The sequence below is a fragment of the Propithecus coquereli genome, unplaced genomic scaffold (genome assembly GCF_000956105.1).
Source record: "Propithecus coquereli isolate 6110/MARCELLA unplaced genomic scaffold, Pcoq_1.0 Scaffold134, whole genome shotgun sequence".
NCBI classification, from domain to species: Eukaryota; Metazoa; Chordata; class Mammalia; order Primates; family Indriidae; genus Propithecus; species Propithecus coquereli.
In genome coordinates, this window is record NW_012137636.1 from 1,907,308 (window position 1) to 1,933,190 (window position 25,883).

At 36.0% G+C, this 25,883-nt stretch overlaps 1 protein-coding gene across 2 annotated transcripts in view; it reads left to right on the plus strand.

The window, feature by feature from the left end:
* KIAA0895 (KIAA0895 ortholog) overlaps positions 1-25,883 on the plus strand; it is a 35,744-nt gene that overhangs the window by 3,879 nt on the left and 5,982 nt on the right. Inside the window, exons 2-5 of one of the 2 annotated variants that reach the window (XM_012638779.1) lie at positions 4,657-5,357; positions 20,007-20,150; positions 20,873-21,005; positions 22,862-23,167. In XM_012638779.1, coding sequence (XP_012494233.1) covers positions 4,657-5,357; positions 20,007-20,150; positions 20,873-21,005; positions 22,862-23,167 — 1,284 coding nt within the window. The remainder of the gene's footprint in view (positions 1-4,656; positions 5,358-20,006; positions 20,151-20,872; positions 21,006-22,861; positions 23,168-25,883) is intronic. The other variant, XM_012638780.1, reaches the window with a different exon arrangement.

The window sequence follows — 25,883 nt, forward strand, 5'->3', positions numbered from 1 at the left end:
GTAGAGACGGGGTCTCGCTCTTGCTCAGACTGGTTTCGAACTCCTGAGCTCAAACAATCCACCCGCCTCGGCCTCCCAGAGAGCTAGGATTATAGGCGTGAGCCACCGCGCCCGGCGAGATATTATATTTAATAGATTATCTGTTATCATGCAGACAAATTGGGCAATAAATGTGTTTTTAAAGGAACTGATTTTTAAAATGTAACATACATAAAGTACACAAGTCTTAGACATGCAGCCCATGACTTTGTGCATACATAACCATTGCCCAGAACAAGATATGGAACATTTGTAGCACCTAGTAGGCTCTTTGGTACCTCCTCCCAGGTTATGACCCCTCCCTCAAAGGTAACCACTACTCTGACTACCAATATTATACCATAAATTAGTTTTGGTGTTTCTGAACTACATATAGATGGAATTATACAATATAGACTCTTTTGATCTGGCTTCATTTGCTCAACATTATCTGAGATTCATCTATATTATTGCTTGCAACTTCAGTTTGTTTTTGTTCATTGCAGTGTAGTATTCTGTAGTATGAATGTACTACAATTTGACAGATATTCTGTGATTTTTTTCCCTGCTTATTTGAGTTTTAAGTGATGAAATACTTGATAAAATTAAAGTGTTTATGTTATTTGGGGATTATTTTGTTTTGCCCTTTCCTCTGTTTGTAATCAAGTAACCTACTTTGTGATGTAAAATTACCCTATGTTCTCAGGTTTTGTAAGTATTAGCAAACCATATGAAATTGCCGTTTTGTAGGTTAAAATTGGTTGAATAGTATTTTTCCACAAGGCTTTGTTTTTGGTGATCTTCCTTTCAGCCAGGGACCTCATAATTACTGTGAAACCTCACCTATTCACAGTTGTGAAACACTAAGTTTAGGGAGCTGTATCTCCCTTCTCCCCCATTCTTTTAGATGAGGAATGGGAGCTACCGATGGGTTAGTGATTAGGCTAATATTACAGAGAGGTTATTGAAAGAGCTGGGAATGGAAGCCAGGAATCCTGGTATCCTTTTCTCTTGTTCTAGATGCATTTTAAACTTTCACTGTGTTGGTAATTTCAGTATATTCACCTACTTTTGAATATACTGAGTATCAATTTTAATGTAATAATAGTACTTACCTTTTTTTCTTCATTGTGGGTAATCAGGTTGGGGTAAGTAAATAATTTTCTTTGATCAACAAATTATTTTCATTCATTCCATTATTAACAGTGAAACAGATTGCTCATGGCTAAAGTATTACGTTATATATAGAGTGACTATCGTTAATGTGAGGAAGCATGATTTCTAATTACCTTATTACTTTTTGGGAGGGAAGCATGAGTTATACTTACTCCAAAGAAGTCTATTTATGTTTAAAAAAAGTTTTAATTTTTCAGGAAAAGGGAGTCAGGAAATAGGATGTTCTTTAATAAATTGTGTAGACAACTGGAAATCTTATCAGCCTCTTATTATGTTCTTATGCATGTTTAAAAATTTTTTTCATGCAACACCACGTGCTGTCCGAAAAATAGAAGAAATAAATAATTAGAAAATTAAAAAAAATAAAAAGAAAAATTTTTTTTACAAAGTAAACAATAGTATTTAAAATTACAAAAACAATATTTTGGATTCTATAATACTTTTTAATGCAACTGAAATATGATTAGTGTGACTCTGAAAAATTATTAATATATCCATCTTGTATGAGTTATGTGAAGGACCATGTGCCCCACTTTGTGAACTTAATGGGATATCAGCATTTGGCAGTATTGGCATTTGTAAAATAAATACACCATTGCCTCTCCCAAACTTTACTCTGCAGCAGATGGTGCTTCAAAAGGACTGATGCTCAGCCTCTCAGGAGATAATTAGCAAGTGAACTGAAATGCTGTAATTCCTGGGGAGAGGGGTTCTGTCAAACACACATTGTTACCTCTCTGCCACTCTCCATTCCTCCTTGAGGTTTTCGGCTGGTGCTTTCGGACTTTTTTTTTCCTTAGTATCCTGAATGTGAAGGTTGAGATAGGCCAAAATTATGAATTTGGAGGTCACTGATACTTTATGACAAAACAGAAGAACTCTATGAGCTGAGTTCTTTGGTCAGAAAGCTACTAAATCTTTGGAGTCAAAGAGCATTTTTACATTGAATACTCATTTTTTAAAAAATCAGCACAGCATACGTGTAATGAACCATGCAAATAGAAATTCTTCAGAGTAGTTTTAATTCATTGATTTTTTTCTTTTCTTTTCTTTTTTTTTCTTTTCTTTGAGACAGGGTCTTACTCTTGCCCAGGGTAGAGTGCAGTGGCATCATCATAGCTCACTGCAACTTCAGATTCCTGGGCTCAAGGATACTCCTGCCTTAGCCTCCCCCATGTAGTTGGAGATTCATTGATTTTAATGTGATATAACTCTTTCCCTTTTTATTGTGAAGATCAGGTGAGAAAAGAACTTGATTACCTCTCTTCACCTTCCTGGCTGTTCCTAGTCCTCACCCTACTTCTCTAGGCTCATGATACCTTTATTCTTTTTTTTTTTTTTATTTCAGCATATTATGGGGGAACAGATGTTTAAGTAACGTATGCTGCCCTTGCCCCCCCCCCAAGTCCGAGTTTCAAATGATACCTTTATACTTATCTCTTTCCCTTTTAGTGTCCATTTCATCCTTCCTTTCTTTATTACCTTGTCTCCTAAACTTGTGTGATGTCCTTTTAGGGAAACTGGCATTGTGCTTGGGCATTTGGACTACAGCCTATGTCCTGGTGTTCCTTAGCCTATTTGCCTTGTCTGCCAGTTTTGACTATCAGTTGGCAACGCTTAAGTCTGAAACCCCTCAGAAACTGGGACCTACCAGCCTATGATGAAAGTTTTATTTGTTCTGTTATTTTTGGCTGGTTGAGTCTTTAACATTTATTAATATACAAAAAATGGCTTCTTCATACAATCTACCTTCAGCATGACCCTGTGCAAATCTAAACTAGTACATGTAGTAGACTTGCTTCTGCAAGTTCATACTTTTGTGTTATCTTCTAGACACCAGAATTCATATTTCATATGCTGGCCTAGAAAATGTAAGTTAAAGGACTTTTGAGTACCTTACATATTTGAATTGTTTATTATGTACTTTTGATCTAGTACTGTTTCTTCACCCTAAACCCTGTGACTGCTGGGCTTTTGAAAACTAACATTTAGACCAGGATTTCTCTGCCTTGACAGTATTGACATTTTGGGATGAATATTTGTTTGTTGTAGGAGACTATCCTGTGCACTGAAGGATATTTAGCATCATCCCTAGCCTTTACCCACTAGATACCAGTAGCCCTTCCCCAGTTATGACAATCGAAATGTCTCTAGATGTTGTCAAATGTCCCCTGGAGGGTGAAATCACCCTTGGTTGAAAACCACTGGTTCAGGGTCTTTCCTGTTATATTTATACTTCCTTAATAATCTGGTAGAACTAAAGAATGGTCCCAGAACTACAAATACCTTTTTATCCAGATGGATGGAGAATGGCATGTTTAGGGTCATTTATTCATTAATTTATTTATTTCAAGAACATTTTATTGACAGGACTTGAGCTAGAGTCTTGTTCAGATGAGCTGGATTTAAGACAGACTCAAACACTGTTGGTTTAGAATTGTCTAAAACTCTTAAAGCTCTACCTCAAATTTCATCTATTTCTTTTCACATTGCTCTCTCTTCTTTCTCTGAACTCCACATTATTGTCTATATCTTTTGTTTATTATACTTGATCATATACTACTTTGTATTATTCAGATATTCATAGGAATTCATTGTCTTCAGGGCCATATTAGAGGAAGGAACAGTGTATTTATACAGATGTTGATCAGAGCCATGGACTTAATTAGTAGTATTCTACATATTTGTTGAATGAAAGAATGCAAATTAACACAATTTTAAATCAGTTCATGAGCAACAGTATATCCAGTGCTTCTTACCTATTTAAAGCACACATGAGGTCTAAAAACAAAGCTGTTCTCTGCTTTACTTGCCATTTGATATACTGATATCTGTGTAATAGTAATTAAAATTTGTTTTTCTAACTTGCCAGGAAAAAATCTTGTTTTTCTTTAACATTAACATATAGCTTAGAATACTAAGAAAATCAACTAATTATTAATACTGAGTGACATTACCAAAACATGCTTGAACATGCACATATCATCTGTTTAATCTAAAAAATGGTTTTTGAGGTAAATAAGGCTTTGTTGTTCTTTTACTAATGGGTGCCTTTATATATAGTTCCAAATTTCACAATCATATTGGCTTTGGAAGTGCCCTGGATTTTACTTTGATATTGATGCTATTTAAAAATGTATCATTTCAGTGAAATCCACATTCTCTAGTAGAGTATTCAAACTATGTGTATTATCTCACATCTTTATTAGATTTTGATCACCTAAATATTTTGAAGCTGAGGATTTTTACAGATAATTTAATTTATATATACTCATAGAGAAGAGAAGTGACAGTGTCTAACATGACCAAAGTTTAGTAATATATCCTTTTAATGTTTAAATTGTATTTTCTAAAAAGTATTGAAGTTTAAGGAACCTTCAGAATATTTTTCATATAATAAACAATTTGCTTCATCTGGTATCTTTTTTATTTCTTTTGTTTTGATCTTGTTTATTAACACAGAAAAGCTTCACTGGCCTGAGCAAGAACTTGCTAAGAAGTCTATTCTAAATGCAGAAGATTCATTGATCATTGACAGCAAAAGAAACATTTCCCATTTACCCCCTGGAATACTAAAGGACATTTTCACAACTGGAACCAGTAGTTACAATGTCCTACTACAGAGCAAGGAGGAGAAAAAGCATCATTCACAAAAAGAGTCTTCCTCCACCTACTCCAAAAGATGTAGAAAACCCAGCAAATCTCCTAGCTCTTCTCATAGCAAAGATCCTCGCAGGACGAAAACCCCAGTGCCTGTGCCTGGTACTTGGTACTGCCTGGAGAGGCAGCCTGCTGTTTTTGTCACTAGTTCAGTGTCAAGTCCTGTAAAGTTTACACATGATATCTCTGTTACAGGGAACAGCATAGTACTGCCACCTAAATCCAAAAGCAAGGTCAAGCGGCGTCATTTCTCCACATTTCCAAAGCCAAAGCCACAGCCGCAACCTCAGCCTCAGCTGTCTAGAAGCTTTGAAAAAGGAGATGACTTTTCTGGAAAAAAATTTTGTATATTGACTGCTATAAAGCCTACCAACTTAGAGAAAGAAAAACTGAGATTCTTCAAATCTGACTATACCTACAATCCTCAATTTGAATATGCTAATCCTGCTCTGCCAAGTGTGTTAGCCAAGCACAGCAACGCATCTGACCGATTTCTTAAGCAGGTAAAATACCAGTACAATGGTGGTATCTTCATTTTCATGTAGCTAAAACAATTATGTGTGATCTTATCCGCAAAAAATAAAGACATTTAAAAATATTCCAGTTATTTATATGGTATAGTTAATTCCCACCCAGTACATAAGGACTGTGACAAGAAATCTCCAGGTGAGTGGTATCACTTACATGTAAACTACTTTTCATTAATCAAATTTTATAGAGAATCTATTACATAGACTCTTTGTGACAGGAAACAAGTATATTTAGGAAAACAGCTTCAGATTCTGGTTCCAGGTTTTCATTTGGGAGTTACAAACTTGTGGCCCGTTAGCCAGCCCACAGATAAGTGTTGGGTAGCTCACACCATGTTTTCTTTTCTTTTCTTTTTTTTTTTGACCTTTTCTATATTTTTTTATTTCAAATATGAAGGGGGTACAAATGTTTTGTTACATAGATACCTTGTATAATGCTTAGGTCAGAGCTTTTGGCATGTCCATCGCCAGAATGGTGTTCATTGTACCAAATAGGTAAGTTTTTATCCCACACATCCTCTCCCCCGACTCTCCTCCCTTTTTGGTTCCAATGTCCTTTATATCTCTTCGTACCTATGTGTACCCATTGTAACTCCCACTTACTGGTGAGAACATAAAATGTTTGGTTTTCCATTCCTGATATACTTCACTTAGGATAATGGTCCCCAGTTCCATCTAAGATGCTGCAAACAAAATTATTTCATTCACTTTTATGGCTGAGGAGTACTCCATGATGTATGTATACCACATTTTCTTGATCTACTCATAAATTCATGGACACTTAGGTTGGTTCCACATCTTTGCAATTATGAATTGTGCTGCACTAAACATTCAGGAGCAAGTGTGTTTTGATAAAATGACAACTTTTCCTTTGGGTAGACACCCAGCAGTGGGATTGCTGGATTGAACAGTGGTTGTACATTTATTTCTTTGAAGAATTTCCATACTCTTTTCCATAGAGGTTCTACTAATTTGCAGTCCCAACAACAGTGTATAAGTGTTACTATCTCTCGGCATCCACATCAGCATCTATTGTTCTTTGGCTTTTTAATAATGGTCATTCTGATAGGGGTAAGGTGGTATCTCATTTTAGTTTGAATTTGCATTTCCCTGATGATTAGTGATGTTGAGCATTTTTTCATATGTTCGTAGGCCATTTCTCCATCTTCTTTTGAAAAACTTTTGTTCATGTCTTTTGCCCATTTCTTGATGGGGTTCTTTTTTTCTTGCTGATTTGTTTGAGTTCTTTGTAGATCCTGAAGATCAGTCTTTTGTCAGATATAAAGTTTACAAATATTTTCTCCCATTCTGTAAGTTATCTATACACTTGGTTTTTCCTTTGCTGTGTGGAAGCTTTTTAATTTAATTAAGTCCCATTTATTTATTTTTTTCTGTTGCTGTAATTGCGTTTGGAGTCTTAGTCATAAATTCTTTCCTTAGTTCAGTGTCTAGAAGAATTTTTCCCATGTTTTCTTCTAGAATTTTTATGGTTTCATGCCTTACATTTAAGTCTTTTATCCATCCTGAATTAATTTTTGTAATCACATGTTTTTGTTTTCTAATTGATTTTTTTTTTTTTTTAGCAGGGTCTCACTCTGTTGCCTGGGCTAGAGTGCCGTGGTGTCTTTGTTGCTCACTGCAACCTTAAACTTCTGGGCTCAAGCAATGCTCATGCCTCAGCATGCCACAATACCTGGCGGCTAATTTTTAAATTTTTTTGTAGAGATGGGGTCTCATTTTGTTGCTCGGGTTTGTCTTGAATTCCTGGGCTCAAGCGGTCCTCCCACCTTGGCTTCCTAAAGTGCTGGGATTACAGGCGTGAACCACCATGCCTTCTATCAATAATTGATTTTTTAATGCATTAGATGGAGCATTCAATCTCTGGTTCTTCCTATTGTATTACCTTCCCAGCTTGCTTAGGCCTCCTGTAAGCAGTTTGGAGATGCAGGCTTGATTTTTGCCCAAGGACTTGTTAATACTTCACTAAGATTATTAGTTATCATCAAATAAATATTTAAGCCCTCATTTAAAGAAGAAAATAATGAGATTTTAAAAATTATCCTCAAGTTTAAAAAATTGTGATGTGAATGATATGAATCATACTTTGTAAATTACTCAAATTAGACCCTTAGCACATGGTTTTATGTTTTATTTACAGGGCTATAAGAAATTTCAAAACTTCACTTAAGTATTTGAGGAGAAATTGGCTAATGTTTACCTGCAGGGCATAGTTTTGAGATCATAAAGGCAGACTACATTTGGCTAAATTAACTTTGTATAGGTTTTTATAATGCTTTAGCCTCAACTTGGCTTTGTGAAAATCTGTTTGTAGGATAGGTAAAACTGCGTGGTTTCTTTTGCCTGTGGTATATGCCCTAGTTTAGCATTTTTCCTCATAACACAATATTGTTATTTGTTCTTGTGGCCAGAAGACTTTTTGCTGTTTATTATAAATAACATGGAATCTGAACCAGTCTTTTGAAACCATTATGTAAAGTTTAATTATCTATATATGTATTTATTTATATCTATCTATATATATATTTACTGCTTCTATATTTTCTAATGGACATTCACTTTTTTAAAAACATGCTGAGATTGTGCTAAAGATTGTGACTCAAATGGATAAGTTACTTATATAAAGTGGCATCCCTTTGGATGGGAGAAGGCAGTTTTAACATAGTGATTACATATTTATGCTGCACTGCTTCCCACATGTGTAAAACGGAGTAAAGAAAATAGCTACTTAAAGAGGTTAAAGAAGTTATTTTGATTATTAAATGATATAAAGCTTAATGCATATATTGTAGTTACCATAGTGCTTGGCACATAATAAGCACTAATAAAAAATTAGCTATTATTTCTTATTCCTATTTGGCAGTTATTCTCGTGATTTTGTGTGTGTGTGTGTGTGTGTGGAAATTGCAATTGATTGAACAGGGCTTCCACAAATGTAAAATTTATGATAATTACAAAAATTCTATTTGCATTTTTTCCTCATTAGTGCTGAAAGAGATGACTGAGATTTATTTATCAATATTCTTTAATTTGGAGACCTATCTTAGTCCTGCCTGGTGGGAAAGAGATTTCCCACCATTAAATTAAAATGAATTGTCTCTCATTTCTCTGGAAGACAATTTGGGAGCCTCAGCAGCCCCACAGATTGAGAATTGTCACTGCTTAGCCTGTGGCTTTACAATTTTTATTTTGATCCAATTCCAGCTTCAGGAGATTAAACTTACACTTGGATTGCTTGAGACTTCTAAATAGCACCAGCAATCCTAGCTGGCTTGTATCTGAAATGCCACTATTTGGGAGAATGCTGTCAATAAATGCCAAGTCTACTATTTAGACCACTTTAAGCAAATATAGGAAATTCACAGGACAAGGCCTCTGGAAAAATATGCTTAAATTCCTCTTCAGCATCTGAGTGAATTATGACATGACATCATATATCCTTCCCCTCCCCAGATAAAACAACAGCTTCAAGACTGGTCTCCAGGACTCAGAAATGTGCTGCTGAAAGAGGCCAGAATGGCCAAGTAGCCTCATGGTTTTCCACCTATGAGGCCTTACCAACCCCCAGCTGACAATCTTTGAAGTTTCATGATCTGGATCCTTCTAAGTCAGGCAGTCTGTATTGTTGGAGGATGACTGTAGTCCTCTTCAGTGCACAGATTGGCAGAACTTTTCATATACAAACAAGTCTGCCACAGTGGAACCAAGGCAATGCTCAGGCTCTCCATGAATATCAACAAGTTCCAGGACTTAGGGGTTTTTTTTTTTGTTTTTGTTTTTGTTTTCAATCTAAGCAGTTAGTCCCTAGGGAGGCACTCAGGCCATTGAGGTAGTATAGGATATCGAGCATGGGCTACAGGACTGGAATATAGCTCTAGGTGGAGTCTCCCGAGCCCTGCCTAGCTGCATTCTGGCAGCCATGGTGTTCCTCAGCTCCCCTACTCTTGGATATGTTAAAAGTGAGTACCTACTTGGACCAACTTCTTTATGGTAGGAAATAAATTCTTACTTTCATCTTCCTAGTTAGCAGACTTTATATTATAGTCATTGTATATGGAGTCACAAACTCAGATGCCTACATGATCTGGGCAGGGCTCATAAATGGTTGCAGGGAGCTGGATGGGGACAGTAGCAAACTGGAAATCAGAAAGTGGTTATTTTGTTTGAGCCACAATTTGAGCCAGTGTTATTATATCTTCAGGGTTTTAAAGAGTAGGTAGAAACCTGAATTTTATATGAAGTCTTGCAGTTTGTAAACATTGACACCTAATTCAATTAAACAAACACAGGCTGTCTAGACCAATGAAAACCTGTGTGTGGCCCACATTCATCCCATGGGTTGCCACTTTGCCATATCCGATTCACCAGATCTATTTACTATAGGCTCCACCTTATTAGGAGCAATGATTAATATAAAGAGTTTTAAATGTGGTGCTCTGAAAACAATCTCTTGCTTTTAGAGTTTATAGTATGAATGGAATAGGTAATTCATAATTATTTTAAAACACATTCATAAAAATACATACGTAAAATCACGTGTGCTCTAAAGCAAGACAAATGCTCTTTTTTTGATAGAAAAAATTTATTTGGAAATAAAATGCCTTCAACAGTATGACGTCTTGACATAAAATTTCTTTAAGGCTAAGTTATAATTTTACTATCACTGAAACAGTTTTTTATCTTTGTAGACCTCAAGTTGTCAAAACTGTAACGGGAAGAAAAAGTAAGCTTTCTTTAAATTATACCTCTCCCTAGATAACATGATTTTCTGTTTAGCCAATCACAGACCTTTCACAGGTACCTTGAAGCTATAAGGTTTTTTAAGAGATTATTTTGAGTTTAGAATGTTCCATAGAAGTTTTGTGTATTAGATTAGAGAAATTGGATCATTTCTTAACCTACTAGCAAGAAGGCTTTTCTTACAGATCAGAGATGGAAACACCCCAATCAGATTGTATGTACTTGGACGAAGGCATGACTTTGATGACTCATTGAAACACTTTGTTGATTTGCCTTCGGAAACTCAGCTAACATGTACATTCTCAAGTTTTTACCTTAACAGAGTCTTTTCTACAAAACAGCTTGAATATCTGCTTTTTTCATTGTAGGTGGTGAAATGAAAGAATAGTCTGCAGTACTAAGCTGTTTATAAATATCTCATCCTTGGAGCAGTTACCCTCTCATTTTCCCACTCACCCTTGTATTCATCAAACCCTAACAACACAGAAATTTGGAAGTGGAGAACTAAGTGGAGTTGGGGGAGAAGAGGATGGAATGGGCTGCAGGGAACATCTTTCTTTGCCTGGCTGTGTCATTTATTGAAGACAGATTCAGTGTCTGAGATTTATTTATTTACTAGGTTCTGCCTATGTAGAGTATAATTTTTTGAAATATTTTGATTTGTTTCTTTTTATTATAATCTGGTCCTCGTTTGCCGTTCATGTTATGGAAAACTAGATTATTGGCAAAAGCAGTTTTGCTGCCTTCTATCTCTCCCCTGCTCTCCACACTGCTGTCAGTGTCTTTCAAAGATGCAAATTTGATCATGTCACTTCCCCTTCCTGAAAAACTTCAGGGCTCCTCAAAATTTAGCATGAAGTCCAGAATCTTGAGCATGGCCTGCAAGGCCTTACACCAAAGTTAACTCTATACTCAACTCCATCATAGCGTTTATCCACTGTTACCATCCTTAAGTTTCTCGTTTGTCTTTACTACTAGGCCGACCTTGATAGAAGTGTACTTTACTTATTTCCACTATCCCCAGAATCACGTACAGTTTGTGGCACTGAATAAATAAGTTTCCCAGTGCCTGTCCATTCTAGGAACTCTGCAGTCTTGCCTGAACCAAGCTGTATTTTACTTTCTTTGGTTTCTATATGCTTTTGACAATATCATTCTCTTTTGCCTGGAGTACCCTCTTATTTACTCTAATCTTCCACTTCTGTTTGCCTTTTTTCCTATGATCTCACAATACTTTATTTATAATTCCAAAAAGTCTTACTATAGTATCTATGTATATGTCATCTCTGCCAGTCTAGTGGTAGGACAGGGATTTAGATTCTAAAATATAAAAAAGAGTAAAAGTAATACTGAGTAGCATATAGAAGGTGACTATAAAGATGAGTGAATGAATGAATGGCTAGACAAATGAATGATTCTTTTTTCTTTTGCTTGTATGCTAGAAATTATATTCATCTTTAAGATTCATCACACATAGGCCGGGCGCGGTGGCTCACGCCTGTAATCCTAGCACTCTGGGAGGCTGAGGCGGGCGGATGAGCTCAGGAGTTCGAGACCAGCCTGAGCAAGAGCGAGACCCCGTCTCTACTAAAAATACAAAGAAATTAATCGGACAACTAAAAATATATAGAAAAAATTAGCCAGGCATGGTGGCGCATGCCTGTAGTCCCAGCTACTCGGGAGGCTGAGGCAGTAGGGTCGCTTGAGCCCAGGAGTGTGAGGTTGCTGTGAGCTAGGATGACGCCACAGCACTCACTCTAGCCCGGGCAACAGTGGGACTCTGTCTCAAAAAAAAAAAAAAAAAAAAAAGATTCATCACACATAGTATCATAATAAAGACTTGGAAGAGTCTTTTGTTTAATTTTAGTTAATTCAATATTTTCTAAACTCATTCAGCCATGGAACCTTTAAAAAGTGATTATCTCATTGACCACTTTCCCTCAAGAAACAGTTTGGAACACTGGCTTAAAGAAAAGGACTGTCTGATCTCATAGGAATTAATCAGTATTTGGGGGTGGGGGGAAGTTCTAGATTTTAGAATTTTCTGAAAAGGGATGAAATGAAGGGAAGGTTGGGATTGTATATTGTAATTAGGCAGGAAAAACATTACCTTGAATAAAAAATTGGAGGGCAAACAAGTTACCTTAAATTCTGAAATTAAACACAGCAGTCTTCTGATAAAATTTAAGTACTGTATACAGTCACATGGGAAATAGATTACAAAGCACATTCACAACCCCCCTCTCATTTTGTCCTCACAACAACCCTGTGAGGTAAGTAAGGAAAAGATTTTCATCTCCATTTTTCTAGTGAAGAAACTAAACCTAAGAAAGGTTAAATGATAAACCTAAGATCACAGTCAGTAAACAGTGAGGCTCTAAACATAAAACCTGGTCTTCTGACTTCTAGTCTTTCCACAGCATTACCCTATCTCACATCATATTAATGTCCCTGTTGTATTTAATTTTTTATTGAGTAAAAACTGCAGTTGAAAAGGGAGCTAGTTTTTAGCACATGACTGTTGAAATGGCTCATGATCGATGGTCAGAGTTCCAAATTGCTAAGCAGTAAACAAAATCAGCAAGTAAACCAAAAGCATATTATTTAGCAGAATATTGAGATTTTTCAGAAAGTTTGTTATATCAACCAAGACAATACTGTAAGTTTTATATTGAGAAATTTTTCATCTTCTAGATTACTGGTTGAATGTTATATTATGCTATTTGATTACTACCCCCTTTTAAGTAACAGCTTTATTAAGATACAATTCACTTATCATATAGTTCACCCATTTAAAGTGTACAGTTCTGTGGTTGTTAATATATTTAGAATTATGCAACCATCACCACTATCGAATTCCAAAACATTTTATCACCCCCAAAAGAAACACTGTACTCATTATCAGTCAATCCCTAATTCTCACCAACCTCCCAGCTGTAGGTAACCACCAGTCTACTTCCTGACTTTCTGGATTTGCCTACTCTGGACATTTAATGTAAATGGAATCATACAATATGTGGTCCTTGTAAGCTTCTTTCACTTACAATGTTTTCAAGGTTCGTCCATGTTATATTCTAGTATGTATCAGTACTTTTTATACAATGTTCCATGTATAGCTATACTACATTCTATTTTTTCATTAGTTGATAGACATTTGGGTTGTTTCCACTTTTTGACTATTATTAATAATGCTGTATGAACATTTGTGTATGCATTTTTGTGTAGACATATGTTTTCAGTTATCTTGGTTACTTACCTAGTAGTTGAATTGCTGGTACATATGGTAACTCTAGGTTGGTTTACCCTTTTGAGGAGCTGCTAGACTATTTTCCAAAGTGACCACACCATTTTCCTTTCCCACTAGCAGTGTGTGAGGGTTCCAATTTCTCATCAACTCTTGTTTTGGGTTTTTTCCCTCTATAGCCATTCTAGAGAGAGTGAAATAGTATCTCATTGTGGTTTTGATTTGCAATTCCCTGATGGCTAATGATGGCATTTGTATATCTTTGTTGGAGAACTATCTATTCATAGCCTTTGCCCATTTCTTAATTAGGTTATTCATGTTTTTATTACTGAGTTATAGTTCTTTACATGTTTTAGATATAAGTCCCTTATCAGATATGAAATTTGCAAACATTTTCTCTAATTCTTTGGATTGTCTTTTCATTTTCTTGATGGTGTCCTTTGAAGCACAAACATTTTTAATTTTGTTGAAGTCCTACTTATCTTTTTGCTGTTTGTGATTTTGTGTCATTTTGGTATCATACCTAAGAATCCATTGCCTAAACCAAGGTGATGAAGATTTATGCCTGTGCTATCTTCTAAGAGTTGTATTGCTTTAGCTCTTACTTTTAGGTCTTTGATCCATTTTGAGTTCATTTTTGTATACGATATGAGGTAGGGGTCTAACTTCATTCTTTTGTATATGAATATCCAATTGTCCCAGCACTATTTGTTGGAAAGAATTTGATTACATACTGTTCTTCTTTTACTAGAAGAGAATAAAAGTGCTTCAAGATCATGAGATGACAGTGCTGTAACATTATGAATAGTGTTCTGTTTTGTGTAGCATTATAAGTGACATCTAGATCAGGAAAGAGATAGGACCATTTACTTCATGTAGAACAATTGCTCATTTTGCATTTATTTCCTCTTTGCTATAGGTTCCCACTCTCTGAAAATCAATTTGTTTTGATGCCTGTAAGATATATAAAACTTTATTTAAAATATTACCCTTGGCCAGCTGTGGTTGGCACATGCCTGTAATCCCAGCACTTTGGGAGACCAAGACGCGAGGCTCTCTTGAGCCCAGGAGTATGAGGTTGCAGTGAGCTATGATGACACCACTGCACTCTAACCTGGGCAACAGGGTGAGACCCTGTCTCCAAATAAATAAACAAAATAAAATATTATCTTACTATTCTATAAAGAGGGAAGGATTCAGAAATGACTGATTTATGAGCAGAGATAATATTGATTAATAATTTAGCAAAATAATGAGTTTTTTGCTCAGTATTTTTAAAAAGGTAAAAATGTATTTGGTTGCCTGTTTCAACTCATTTTTAGCAAGAAGCATTACCCTACTTGATAGTGTGTCCTGTGGAGCTTAATTAGATTCTATTATACCATTTTCTAACATGGTGATGGAGGAGTTAGCTAGGTACTAAGATGGACACAAAGGAAAGGTCCAAAGTCAGATTCATGCAGAATAGGGGACCGAGTCCTGGAAAATAGGGATAGGTGTGTATATATTAAAACGTTTTGGTTCTAGAAGTTTTAAAACTGATTTATGAAAATTTGTAAAATTACTTTGCTTACTATTTATATTTGCTACTCTTAAGAATTGGAAAGAAACAGAGAATATATTTGATATTTGTAGATGATAAAACTGGGCTACATTTTGACAGAGATGAGGGAAGTGGCTGTGTGCTCCATGAGTTGACCTTCAGAATGCAAGGCATGCCAACTCTTTTCCTACTAACAATCTGTTCTGCCTAAAAATCTGTTATAGAAAATGCCAGTTGAATTTTTAATTTTTTAAAAACCTTTATATGTTTCTCTGTTAAATGAAGATATTTCAGAGAAGGAGTATCAATGGCTGCCTGGCAACTGGGACAAGGTAATTAGGTAATGAGAAAGGCCAGGAGATTCCAAAGTAGAGGCACTTAAACATTTATTTTTCTAGTTATAAAAGTAGTATGTTTCAGCAGGTCTTTAGGGGGTTAACAAGAAAAAGAAAAAAAAGTAATATATGTTCAGTGTAAAAACTTAGAAAAGCACGGAGAATAAGAATTTCATAATTCTACCACCCACAGAGAACCACTATTGTCCTTTTAGTGTATTTTCCTTTTCCCATGCCTGATGTTCATAATCATGCCTAATGTTCATAATTGCAGTTAGTGCACTTTTGCTTGCTTATCATGAACATTTTCTCCTGTCATTAAAAACTGTCAACATTTCTTTTTTGTTAGCATCAATTTCAGTGACTGTATGTATTTCATTTAATGGGTGTATAATAATTCAATTAACGTGAGTTTTTAGGTTGTTCCGCACTGGGCTTTTTAATTTCAAAGAAACAGTTTTGTTAATCATCTACTCTAGGGAGCTCTTTGCCTAGAGTCTGTTGGGACACAGCTAGTTAGTGAGCTGTGCAATGGAGATTATTTCTTTTTAATTTTTTAATTTTTCAATTTTATTTATTTATTTTGAGATAGAGTCTCGCTCTGTCTCCCAGACTAGAGTGCTGTGGCATTAGCCTAGCTCACAGCAACCTCAAACTCCTGGACTCAAGCGATCCTCCTGTCTCAGCCTCCAGAGTAGCTGGGACTACAGATGTGCACCACCACACCCTGCTAACTTTTAAATTTTTTCTATTTTTAGTAGAGATGGGGTCTCGCTCTTGCTCAGGCTGGTCTCGAACTCCTGACCTCAAGCGATCCTCCCACCTCGGCCTCCCAGAGTGCTAGGATTACAGTCATGAGCCACCATACCCTGCCAATTGTTTCTTTTTCAAAACAGGTTATAGACATCCTGATGTGTCTCAGAATGGTTCTCTTCTCATTAACTTACCTAGAACATAATGGGATTTAAAAAATATAAAATAGTTTTATTCATTTACAGACAATAAAATTCACTTATTTTAGGTGTACATTGCAGTCACTCTCCTTCCCTGAACCCTGTTCCCAGGCGACCACTGATCTAAAGTGGCCATTTGATCAGTTTACTCGGTCTTTTTATAAGTAAGAAAAGTTTTCTTTAATTTTGAATATTGCTCTGTACTATTTATTTTAGTTATTTTAACTTATTCTTATAATAGGCTTAATGTTAGTTATCTGCATTCCATATGTCACAACTTCCTTCTCATTTTTGACCTTTTCCTTTTTTTCTAAGAGAAATTTTGAAGGTTGTCATTGGTTTCATTAACTTGTGAAACGAAGCTTGTACTTTCTAAAAGTTTATTGGGTTTCCTGTAGAATAAATTAGGTTGAACTATATAAAATTGTTCATATTTAATCATTTTGACCTACAAAGATGGCAGTTTCACCTGGTTTAACCTAATATTCCTTCAGAGGTATGTTCTTCATTTGAGTTTTCAGGGTAAGATTCCCTATTTCCTTGGAGTGTCACATTTCTTCAAGGGCTCATTTACCTTTTTTCTTTTTCCATTACTCATCTGTGATTAAGAAGCACCTTATCCAGGGCTTAAGTTGGCCTGAAAACAGGTATAAGAAATTATTTAGTGGACTGTTCAGATTAAGATTCACATGAGAGTTGATTTGTTGAGCCTCCTGCCCCAGGTTCCAGAGTTTAGGGACCTTCTAAGCTTTCATTTTAATATTTAATGTTTAAATATTCCCAGAATGCAATGCATCACATCTCTTCTACCTTCTTACCCACGCTGTTTCTCCACTTTATTTTCTTTGGAATTATATACTATATTGGGGATGTAGTTTTCTGATTAACATAAATGATGATATACAAAGAAGAAGGGTTTGGCATGAAATTTATTGCCTCTAAAAGTATTATTTATGCGGAGGTATATGAAAGCTTAATTCTTCAAGTGGTATAGACATTGATTCTCTGAACTCCAAGGATAGTGGATGAACTCCCTTTTTTCTTCCCCCTTTAAAAAAATAACTTTTTCCTTTTTGTTATAGCACTAATATAATGCATATTGTAAAGAATTTTAAAATATCTGAAAAATACATATAATAAATTTTAGTGCAACCCATCAATCACCCCCTTCCCAAATGGGAACTTCAGCTTTTTGGTATATACATCCAGGCTTATTTGTGCCTTTTAAAGCTACTTTTTTTTTTTTTTCCAAAATTTGAATCATACTCAAAATTTTTATGGCCTGCAGTTAAGAAGTTGCATAAGGAAGCAGAAGTCATTGTAACACAAAAATATTCACTAATGGAGTAACTGACTCATTACCACTCAACATCCTTTCTTCCTTGAAACTTGAACTTACTTCCAACCTCCAACTACTGTCTCTGTCTCCATGCTATGGGGTATTATAATGCAGATAGGTTGGGAAGGTTTTTCTTAAGATCAGTGAAGGATGCTGCAGATCTCAGTGATTACTGACAAATCTGTCTGGGTTGGACCAGTTGAAAACCTGATGAAGAAAAGAATCAATAGAGATGTTGATGGGTTAGGCATTCAAAGAAGAATGACCGAATATAATGTAATATTTAATGTTGAATATTAAGATTGGCTTTTGGGAACATCAGTATAGTTCCCATGAAGTGTTGCCACCATGATGCTGCCATGTAAGTCAAGACGAAATGAAGAAAGTAATACAATAGTGTATATCATTTTGTTAGAAAAATTGTGTTCCCTCCTTGCAAAAAAAACCCCACTATTTTTATTCATTCTTTGATTTATTTATTCATTCTGTGATCTGTGATAACAAGGAACACCTGTATTTAAGTTTTTCTTAATTCTCTAGACTGTTTTACATTTGCTACAATAAATAGTAACCAGATAACCACATGTTCCTATTGAGTAAGCATATGCCTAGAAAAGCTAGTTGTATCCCAAATTAAGTACATACTTTAAAACACCTATCAGCAGAAATTATAACAAAATTTTTTTTAGCCTTTTTTAAGTCTGTCAGTCCAATATAGAAGGTACCACTTCTTCTTATGTAGTTCTTAAGGCCAAGTTTCTCACATTCTTCTCACTCAGATATCTGGATGACTGGTGACTATTATAGACAGTCTGCTAAAATGGGTTTTTAATTATGTGCTAATTTGTGCTTTTATTATAATTATGCTATTTGTCGTATGACTAAATCTGCCTCTGGGACACTTGTGCTGCATTTGCCATTCTCTGAAATTTTCTCACATTTTACTGTGCACTTGAAGCACCTGGGAATCTTGTTAAAATTCATCTTCTGATTCAATAGGCATGAGTTGGTAGGAGGCCAAAATTCTGCATTTAGAACCAGCTCCCCCTTGCTATGCCAGTGCTGCTGGCCTTCAGACCACACTTTGAATAGCAAGGCTTTCAGTAACAGTTTTGGGTACAGAAGCCATGCAAAGCCTATTGAAGCCTTTTTTTTGTTGTTGTTATGATAGCTTTATGATACATGTCTACTTTACTAGTAATGTGTATTTTTCCAATGAGGATATATATGTTGAATAATGACTTTCAATATGTGAGCTTTTCTGTAATTTTTGTGTCAAGGCACATCATCTGCAGTGGTTATTTATAAAGAATAGTAACATACCAATGATGATGTAATAGTTAACATGTATTGACTACTCATGCCCCAGACAGTAGGGCTTGACTTAATTTTTTCCACAAAACCATGAAGTAGACATTATTATTGTTATCCCTGTTTACAAATAAGGCTGAGTCACAAGTTTAGTGACTTAACCATTGTAATACAGCCAGAAGATGACAGAGCCAGGGTATCAACTCAGGTTGTCTGACTCTAGAGCTTGTATCTTTAATCTCTGTACTAGTCAGTCCAGAAACTACAGACTTTATGTAACATGTATAAGAATTTTTAGTTTCTTTCACAATTCCTATAAATTTGAATTTTCTAGTTTTTTTTCCAGAAGGCCTTTGAAAAGCAATTTTTTTCTTCCTTATGTTTTCCGTTCTGTGGCTTTCCCATAGATACTTATCATTTGTGATTTGTTACCAGGTTTTTTTAGTTTTCCATTCTGCATATATGTGTTAATATGTGCATGTGTGAGAAAAATATCTCAACTTTCTTATTCCTTTGTTGTGAAAATCTATGAAGAATCAAAAGTAATTAGTACCTTGCTTTGAGTGAAAGATAAAAGTGTTCTTATTAATGTTGAAGCCTTATGTTTTCTGCCAAAGAGTAGCCCAGGAAAAAAGCAGATTTTACAGATTGTCACAGAAGACTGACTGTTCTTTTGTATGTCCTGAAAATTTTGAAATTTTTTTTTCTTTCACCCAAATGGTAATTGTAATCTAGTGACTAGTGTGGAAACATACCTTCCATTGTGAGTTCTCCTGCCAAACCACCAAATGATCTTAGAGAAGCCAGGAGCCCCTCTGTCCCAGCTTCTCAACCTGTCAGATGTCAGCACTATCTATATGCAGTATTTGAGCCCCTCTGTCCTTCAGCATGTTAAAGGGAGACTAATACAAGAAAGAGAGTTAGTATTTCTAAATCCATAGGCATTTGTACAAATTTGCAAAAATGAGTGGAAGTTGTTTAAGATTAGAAAAATGTGGCATTTCAGATGCAGGTTATTTTGAAAATCAGTAACCTAGAATAGGTCATGAATAAGCTCATAAATAAGAACATAGCTAGCTTATTACTCATCTCAAAGTCATATGAGGCTATTTACCTTCATTACTCTCTTTTTTTTACAGTCCATCAATATTATGGAACTGACTTTACAGAAATATGGAAGTTATGAAAAATTTGAACAAGCCACTGGTGGTAGCTTGCTATCTAAACCTCGAATCTGGAGTCATGTTAGGAAGTACATGCTGAAGGAAGGCTGCCTCGGGGAGGTATGAATCATAAGTAAACATGAGGAGTTGGCTGTGGCATTTTATTATAACTCTCAGTCAGTGCCAGTCAGTCATAGTTTTTTCCTGCAGGTTTTGTTTTCCCAACCCTATTTTAGTCATTAAATTCATCACCCAAACAGAAAACAGCAACGAAAAATTAGTCATCCAAGTTTCTGACTAAATACTATAAGTCTAACTACCTGCTGCATTAAATTGTTTTTGATGTGTTGAGTTTCTTCTCGTTTTTCTTCGACGTGCCATTTCTGTATAGCTTATGGAATTATATGATTACTTTATGGAAAATTGTTAATAAAGAGATTTGCCCCAGTGGCCTCTCTTATTAATAGTCTGCTTTTAGTGGTCAGTCTCAAAGCCTTGGCGCTAGCAGTGAGCAGAACTCTTGCACCCGTACCTCCTTTTGCACCATTTTATTCAGGGACTGTATTTAAGAGATGCCAGAGGTACACTTTTAAGTGCTCTGTGTCTTCCTCAGCACAGCCATCTACTTTCCCTTCAACCCAATAAAGTTCTTGAGTTCCCAGAGGGTTAAAATTAGAAGAGTCAAAGGTAATTGGCTATACATCCCATCTTCTTGATTTCTGGGAGATTCAAGGTGGTTGTAAGTAAAAAAAACTAGTGTAAACTTAAAGGCCCATTGTTCTCTGTGAAAGCTCTTTGTCACCCTGCCTTTACATTTTGTTCTTTTCTCTCTTTCTCCTTAGATTGTAGTTCATCTCACTGAGGACCTGCTGTCCCGGGCTTCAATGACAGTAGTGAATGGATGTCCAACTCTGACCATCAATGTCTCCACTGCACGTGAGCATTGGCTGGAGGGAATGCTGAGGCATGAGATAGGTAGGGGCAACCCTTTACCATTTGTTCCTTTGTAATATCAGGAATCATCCCCAAAGAGACGTTATCTTAGAATGGATTTTTTTCTTAGTAGTATTTAGCAAAAAGTCATGAGGTTGTTAAGCTTCACTTGGACTAAAGCTAATGTATTTATATATATATTTTTTAGGACACTGTTTAGCTCTATTAAGCTTAGAAATTTATTTACCTCATCTGGATTTCTGTTCCCCCACCTTGAACTGAGGGGTTTGAATTAAAGTATATTCTTTTCAAATATCAAGTCTGTGATTCTTCTCTTTATTTTTTTTTTTAATTTATTATTCCAGGGTTTTGTGAGGGTACAAACATTGTAGTTACACTTTATGTCTTTGCCTCACCCAAATGCATGCCCTTCCCTCCCTTTAGTGCTCCCCGTGTCCTTTAGTTGTAGATTTGCTGCCCCATCCCCCTAATCCCTAGAGAGTATTTCTGCCATGTGATCAACCTAGTGTTGATCAGTTAGTACCAATTTGATGGTGAGTACAAATGGATCCCGTTCTTCTGCTCTTGTGGTGCCCCACTTTGGATAATGGGCTTAAGTTTAATCCAGGAAAGAGGTGCTAGATCACTGTCGTTTCTTATGATTGAGTAATATTCCATTGTGAACATATACCAAATTTTGATAATCCACTCATGGATTGACGGGCACTTGGGTTGTTTCCACATTCTTACAATAGTGAATTGTGCTGCCATAAACATTCGGGTGCAGATGTCTTTATCGTAGAATGTTTTGTGCTCTTTTGGGTAGATGCCTAATAGTGCTATTGCTGGATCGAACGGTATTTCTATTTTTAGCTCTCTGAGGTATCTCCAAATTCTTTTCCACAGAGGTTGCACTAATTTGCAGTCCCACCAGCAGTGTAAAAGTGTTCCTGTCTCTCCACATCCTCGCCACCATTTGTTGTTTTGTGTTTTTTTGATAGAGGCCGGTCTCACCGGGGTTAGGTGATACCTCATTGTGGTTTTTATTATTATTTTTTTTTAAAGACAGGATCTCACTCTGTTACCTAGGCTGGAGTGCAGTGGCATGATCATAGTTTACTGTAACCTTGAACTCTTGGGCTCAAGTGATCCTCCTGCCTTGGCCTCCTGAGTAGCTGGGACCTCAGGGCGCCTACCACCATGCCCAACTGATCTTTTTATTTTTTTTGTAGAGACGAGGTCTCACTGTGTTGCCCAGCCTGGTCTGAAATGCCTGGCCTCAAGCGATCCTCCCGCCTCAGTCTCCCAAAGTGCTGGGATTATAGACCTGAGCCACTGTGCCTGACTGATTCTTCTGTTTAAAAAGTAAATTGTTAGGCCAGGCATGGGGGCTCACGCCTGTAATCTTAGCATTGTGAGAGGCCGAGGTGGGAGGATCACTTGAGCTCAGGAGTTCCAGACCAGCCTGAGCAAGAATGAGACCCTGCCTCTACTAAAAATAGAAAAAATTAGCCAGGTGTGATAGCACTCACCTATAGTCCCCAGCTACTTGAGAGGCTGAGGCAGGAGGATCACTTGAGCCCACGAATTTGAGGTTGCTGTGAGCTAGGCTGATGCCATGGCACTCTAGCCCAGAACAAGACTCTGTCTCAAAAAAAAAAAAAAAAAGTAAATTTTTATAAAGGTTACGCCTCCTCTAATGAGACATATGATCCTTTCGAAGGCAGTGTATTCCTTCAAACCCAAAAGATGTTAGGGATGTGGAATTTTCTACTTTGTTTTCATTTGTAGGCACATATCAATTTGATTTTAGAATTGTTGATGGAATCATTCTTTTGGGGAAGAATTAAAACAAGAATGGCATTTCTTATTATTCATGTAACTTTTCTTCTCCATAGGCACACATTATTTTCGAGGTATTAACAACCTCCAGCAGCCATGGAATAGTTGGAATGGCCGTAAAAAACATGAGCTAAAGCCAAATAATCCCACAGAGGAAGGACTGGCAAGTATTCACAGTGTCCTGTTTAGAAAAGACCCCTTTTTATGGAGGGCTGCCCTCCTATACTACACTGTTTATCGAGCCAGCCAAATGTCTTTTTGTGAGCTCTTCAAAGATATTGGCAAGTTTGTCAAGGACCCCAATACAAGATGGGATTATTGTGTACGGGCCAAAAGAGGATGGACTGATACTTCCCAACCAGGTAGGTGTCCCTTAACTGTAGGTTTTCTAACTTATTGACTAGTTGTCTAGTGATTTTGTTTATATTCTAATCTCCGAATCACAGAATTCACTCACCTATTAAAAATAAAACCTTTGTTACTTGAGGTCAATGCTAGTTTTCCCAAACCATATTTTCTTAGCATTATTTTTGCCCAGATCATTTTGAAAATTTTCAGACCTAGAGAATATAGAAAGAATGGTAGAATGAATACCCATATACCCATCATCTAGATTTACCAATTTTAACATTTTGCCATTTTTGCTTCCTCTTTGACTTTTAAAAACAGCTTTATTGAGATATAATTCATATATCGTACAATTTAGCCATTTAAAATACACAATTCAGTGATTTTCAGAGTAGTCACAGAGTTGTCCAATCATCACCACTATCTAATGACACAATGTTTTTATTACTCTGAAAAGAAATGCATACCCATTAGCAGTCATTCTCCATTTCCTCCTCTCTTCCCCAGCTCTTTTACTTTTAGTCTCTATAGATTTACCTATTTTGACCATTTCATATAAATGGAATCATATAATATTCTTTCAATTAGCCTGACGTTTTGAAGATCATCCCTTTTGTAGCATGTATAAGTATTTCAGCCATTTTTATTACTGAATTAATATTCCTTTGTATGGATATATCACATTTTATTTGTCTGTTCACCAGTTGATGGACATTTGGGTTGTTTCCACTTTTAAGCTATTATCAGTAATGCTGCTGTGAACATTTGTGTACAAGTTTTTGTGCAGATATGTTTTCAGTTCTTTTGGGTATACATCTAGAAGTAGAACTGAGTCATATGGTAACTCTGTGTTTAACCTTTTGAGGAACTGCCAGACTGTTTTCCAAAATGATTGCATCTTTTTACATTCTCACCAATGTATGAGTAAGTGTTCCTATTTCTGCACATTCTTGCAAACACTTGCTATATTCATTATTTAAATTATAATAATTATTGTTAATAATTATTCTAGTGAGTGCAGAGTGGTATCTCACTGTAGTTTTGATTTGCATTTCCCTGATGACTAATGATTTTTGATGAGCCATCAACATCTTTTTATGTGCTTATTGGTCATTTGTATATCTTTTTTAGAGAACTGTCTATTTAGATCTTTTGCCCATTGTTTAATTAGGTTGTCTTTTTATTATTGAGTTATAAGAGTTCTTTATATATTCTAGATACAGGTCTTTTGTCAGATATATGATTTGCAAATATTTTCTACCAATTCTGTTGGTTGTCTTTTCACTTTGTTGATGGTGTTCTCTTTGACTTTTTAAAAGTGAATTTTAGACTTGACATTTTTATCCTGAAAACTTGAGCATGCATCTCTTAAGGATGAGAACATTCTTCTACCTAACACAATATCATTTTCACACTTAAATGAACATAAATTCAGCAATATCAATGAATATACACACCATATTTAAATTTCCCCAACTTTTCCAAAAATGTCCTTTATAGCTATTTTTTAAAAAATCCAGATCCAGTCAGGTTCATACATTACTTCTGGTGGTTGTCTCTTTAGCCTCTTTTAATGTGGAGCAATCTTCCCCGCCTTTTTTGTTTTTCATGATAGTGACTTCTTTTTTTGAAGTCCAGGCCAGTGTTCTTATGGAATAGCCCACAATCTGGATGTGTTTGATTGTTTGCTCATTATTATATTCAGGGTAAACATTTTTTGCAAGAATACTATATAAGTGATATTGGGTCACATCAAGAGCTACCTAATGACAGATTGTCTCACCATTAGAGATGCTAAGTTTGATCCTCATTTAAGGTGGTGTTTATGAGCTCTTTCTTTGTAAAGGTATGTATTTCTTTTGCCCTTCGTAAATCAGTAAGTTATTTATGAGGTGACAAAGACTGTGTGAATATCCTGTTCCCCAACAGAGTTTCACCTAATGGTTTTCACTATTCATCAGCAATCCTTGCCTGAATCTGTTATTTCATTGCGAATGTCTAGCACTATTATTTTTATTTGTCTAAAGAAAACAGAGGCAAAGAGTACAAGCACAGTGTATGTTGATGTTCACAGACAGTTCTAGTTCAAAGTAAATATGCTACTATAACAGAAGTTTAAAAAATTTTTGTCAGCAGTATTAAGACTGTAGATTGCCCATAATGTCTTTGTTTTTTTTTGTTTGTTTTTAACAAGATGAACAAAGTGTATAATAATACAAAAATGCCTTTGAAAAAAGGATAAGAATTAAGACACATTTAGCTGGATGTGCCTGTAGTCCCAGCTACTCAGAACGCTAAGGCAGAAAGATTGCTTGAGCCCAGAAGTTCAAGGCCACCCTGGGCAACAGAGCAAGACCCTCATCTCTAAAAACAAAACAAGACAAAAAGAATTAAGAAACGTTTGTTTGAAATTCATTTTGATTTTCAGATTAGTTCAATATATCAACAAATTTTCTTGTAACAGTACTTTTAAACTATTTATTTGGAGCTTGGAAATACTCAGGTAATGGTTATGTTGCCAGCCCAGCGCACATTAACGTTTTATACCAGTGATGTAGTTGTATGAAAGAGTGGTGCCTGCGAGCCATGAGTAGGCAAGACAAGAAGCGGGAAAGAGGAGGCTGTCTGTTCCCTGTCTCTGTGTGTGCACAGCCACCTCCAGGCAGGGTTTCAGATAAGAATGTGTCTGCCATTTCCCATCTCCTTTTTAGATCCCCTTTTTTTTTTTTT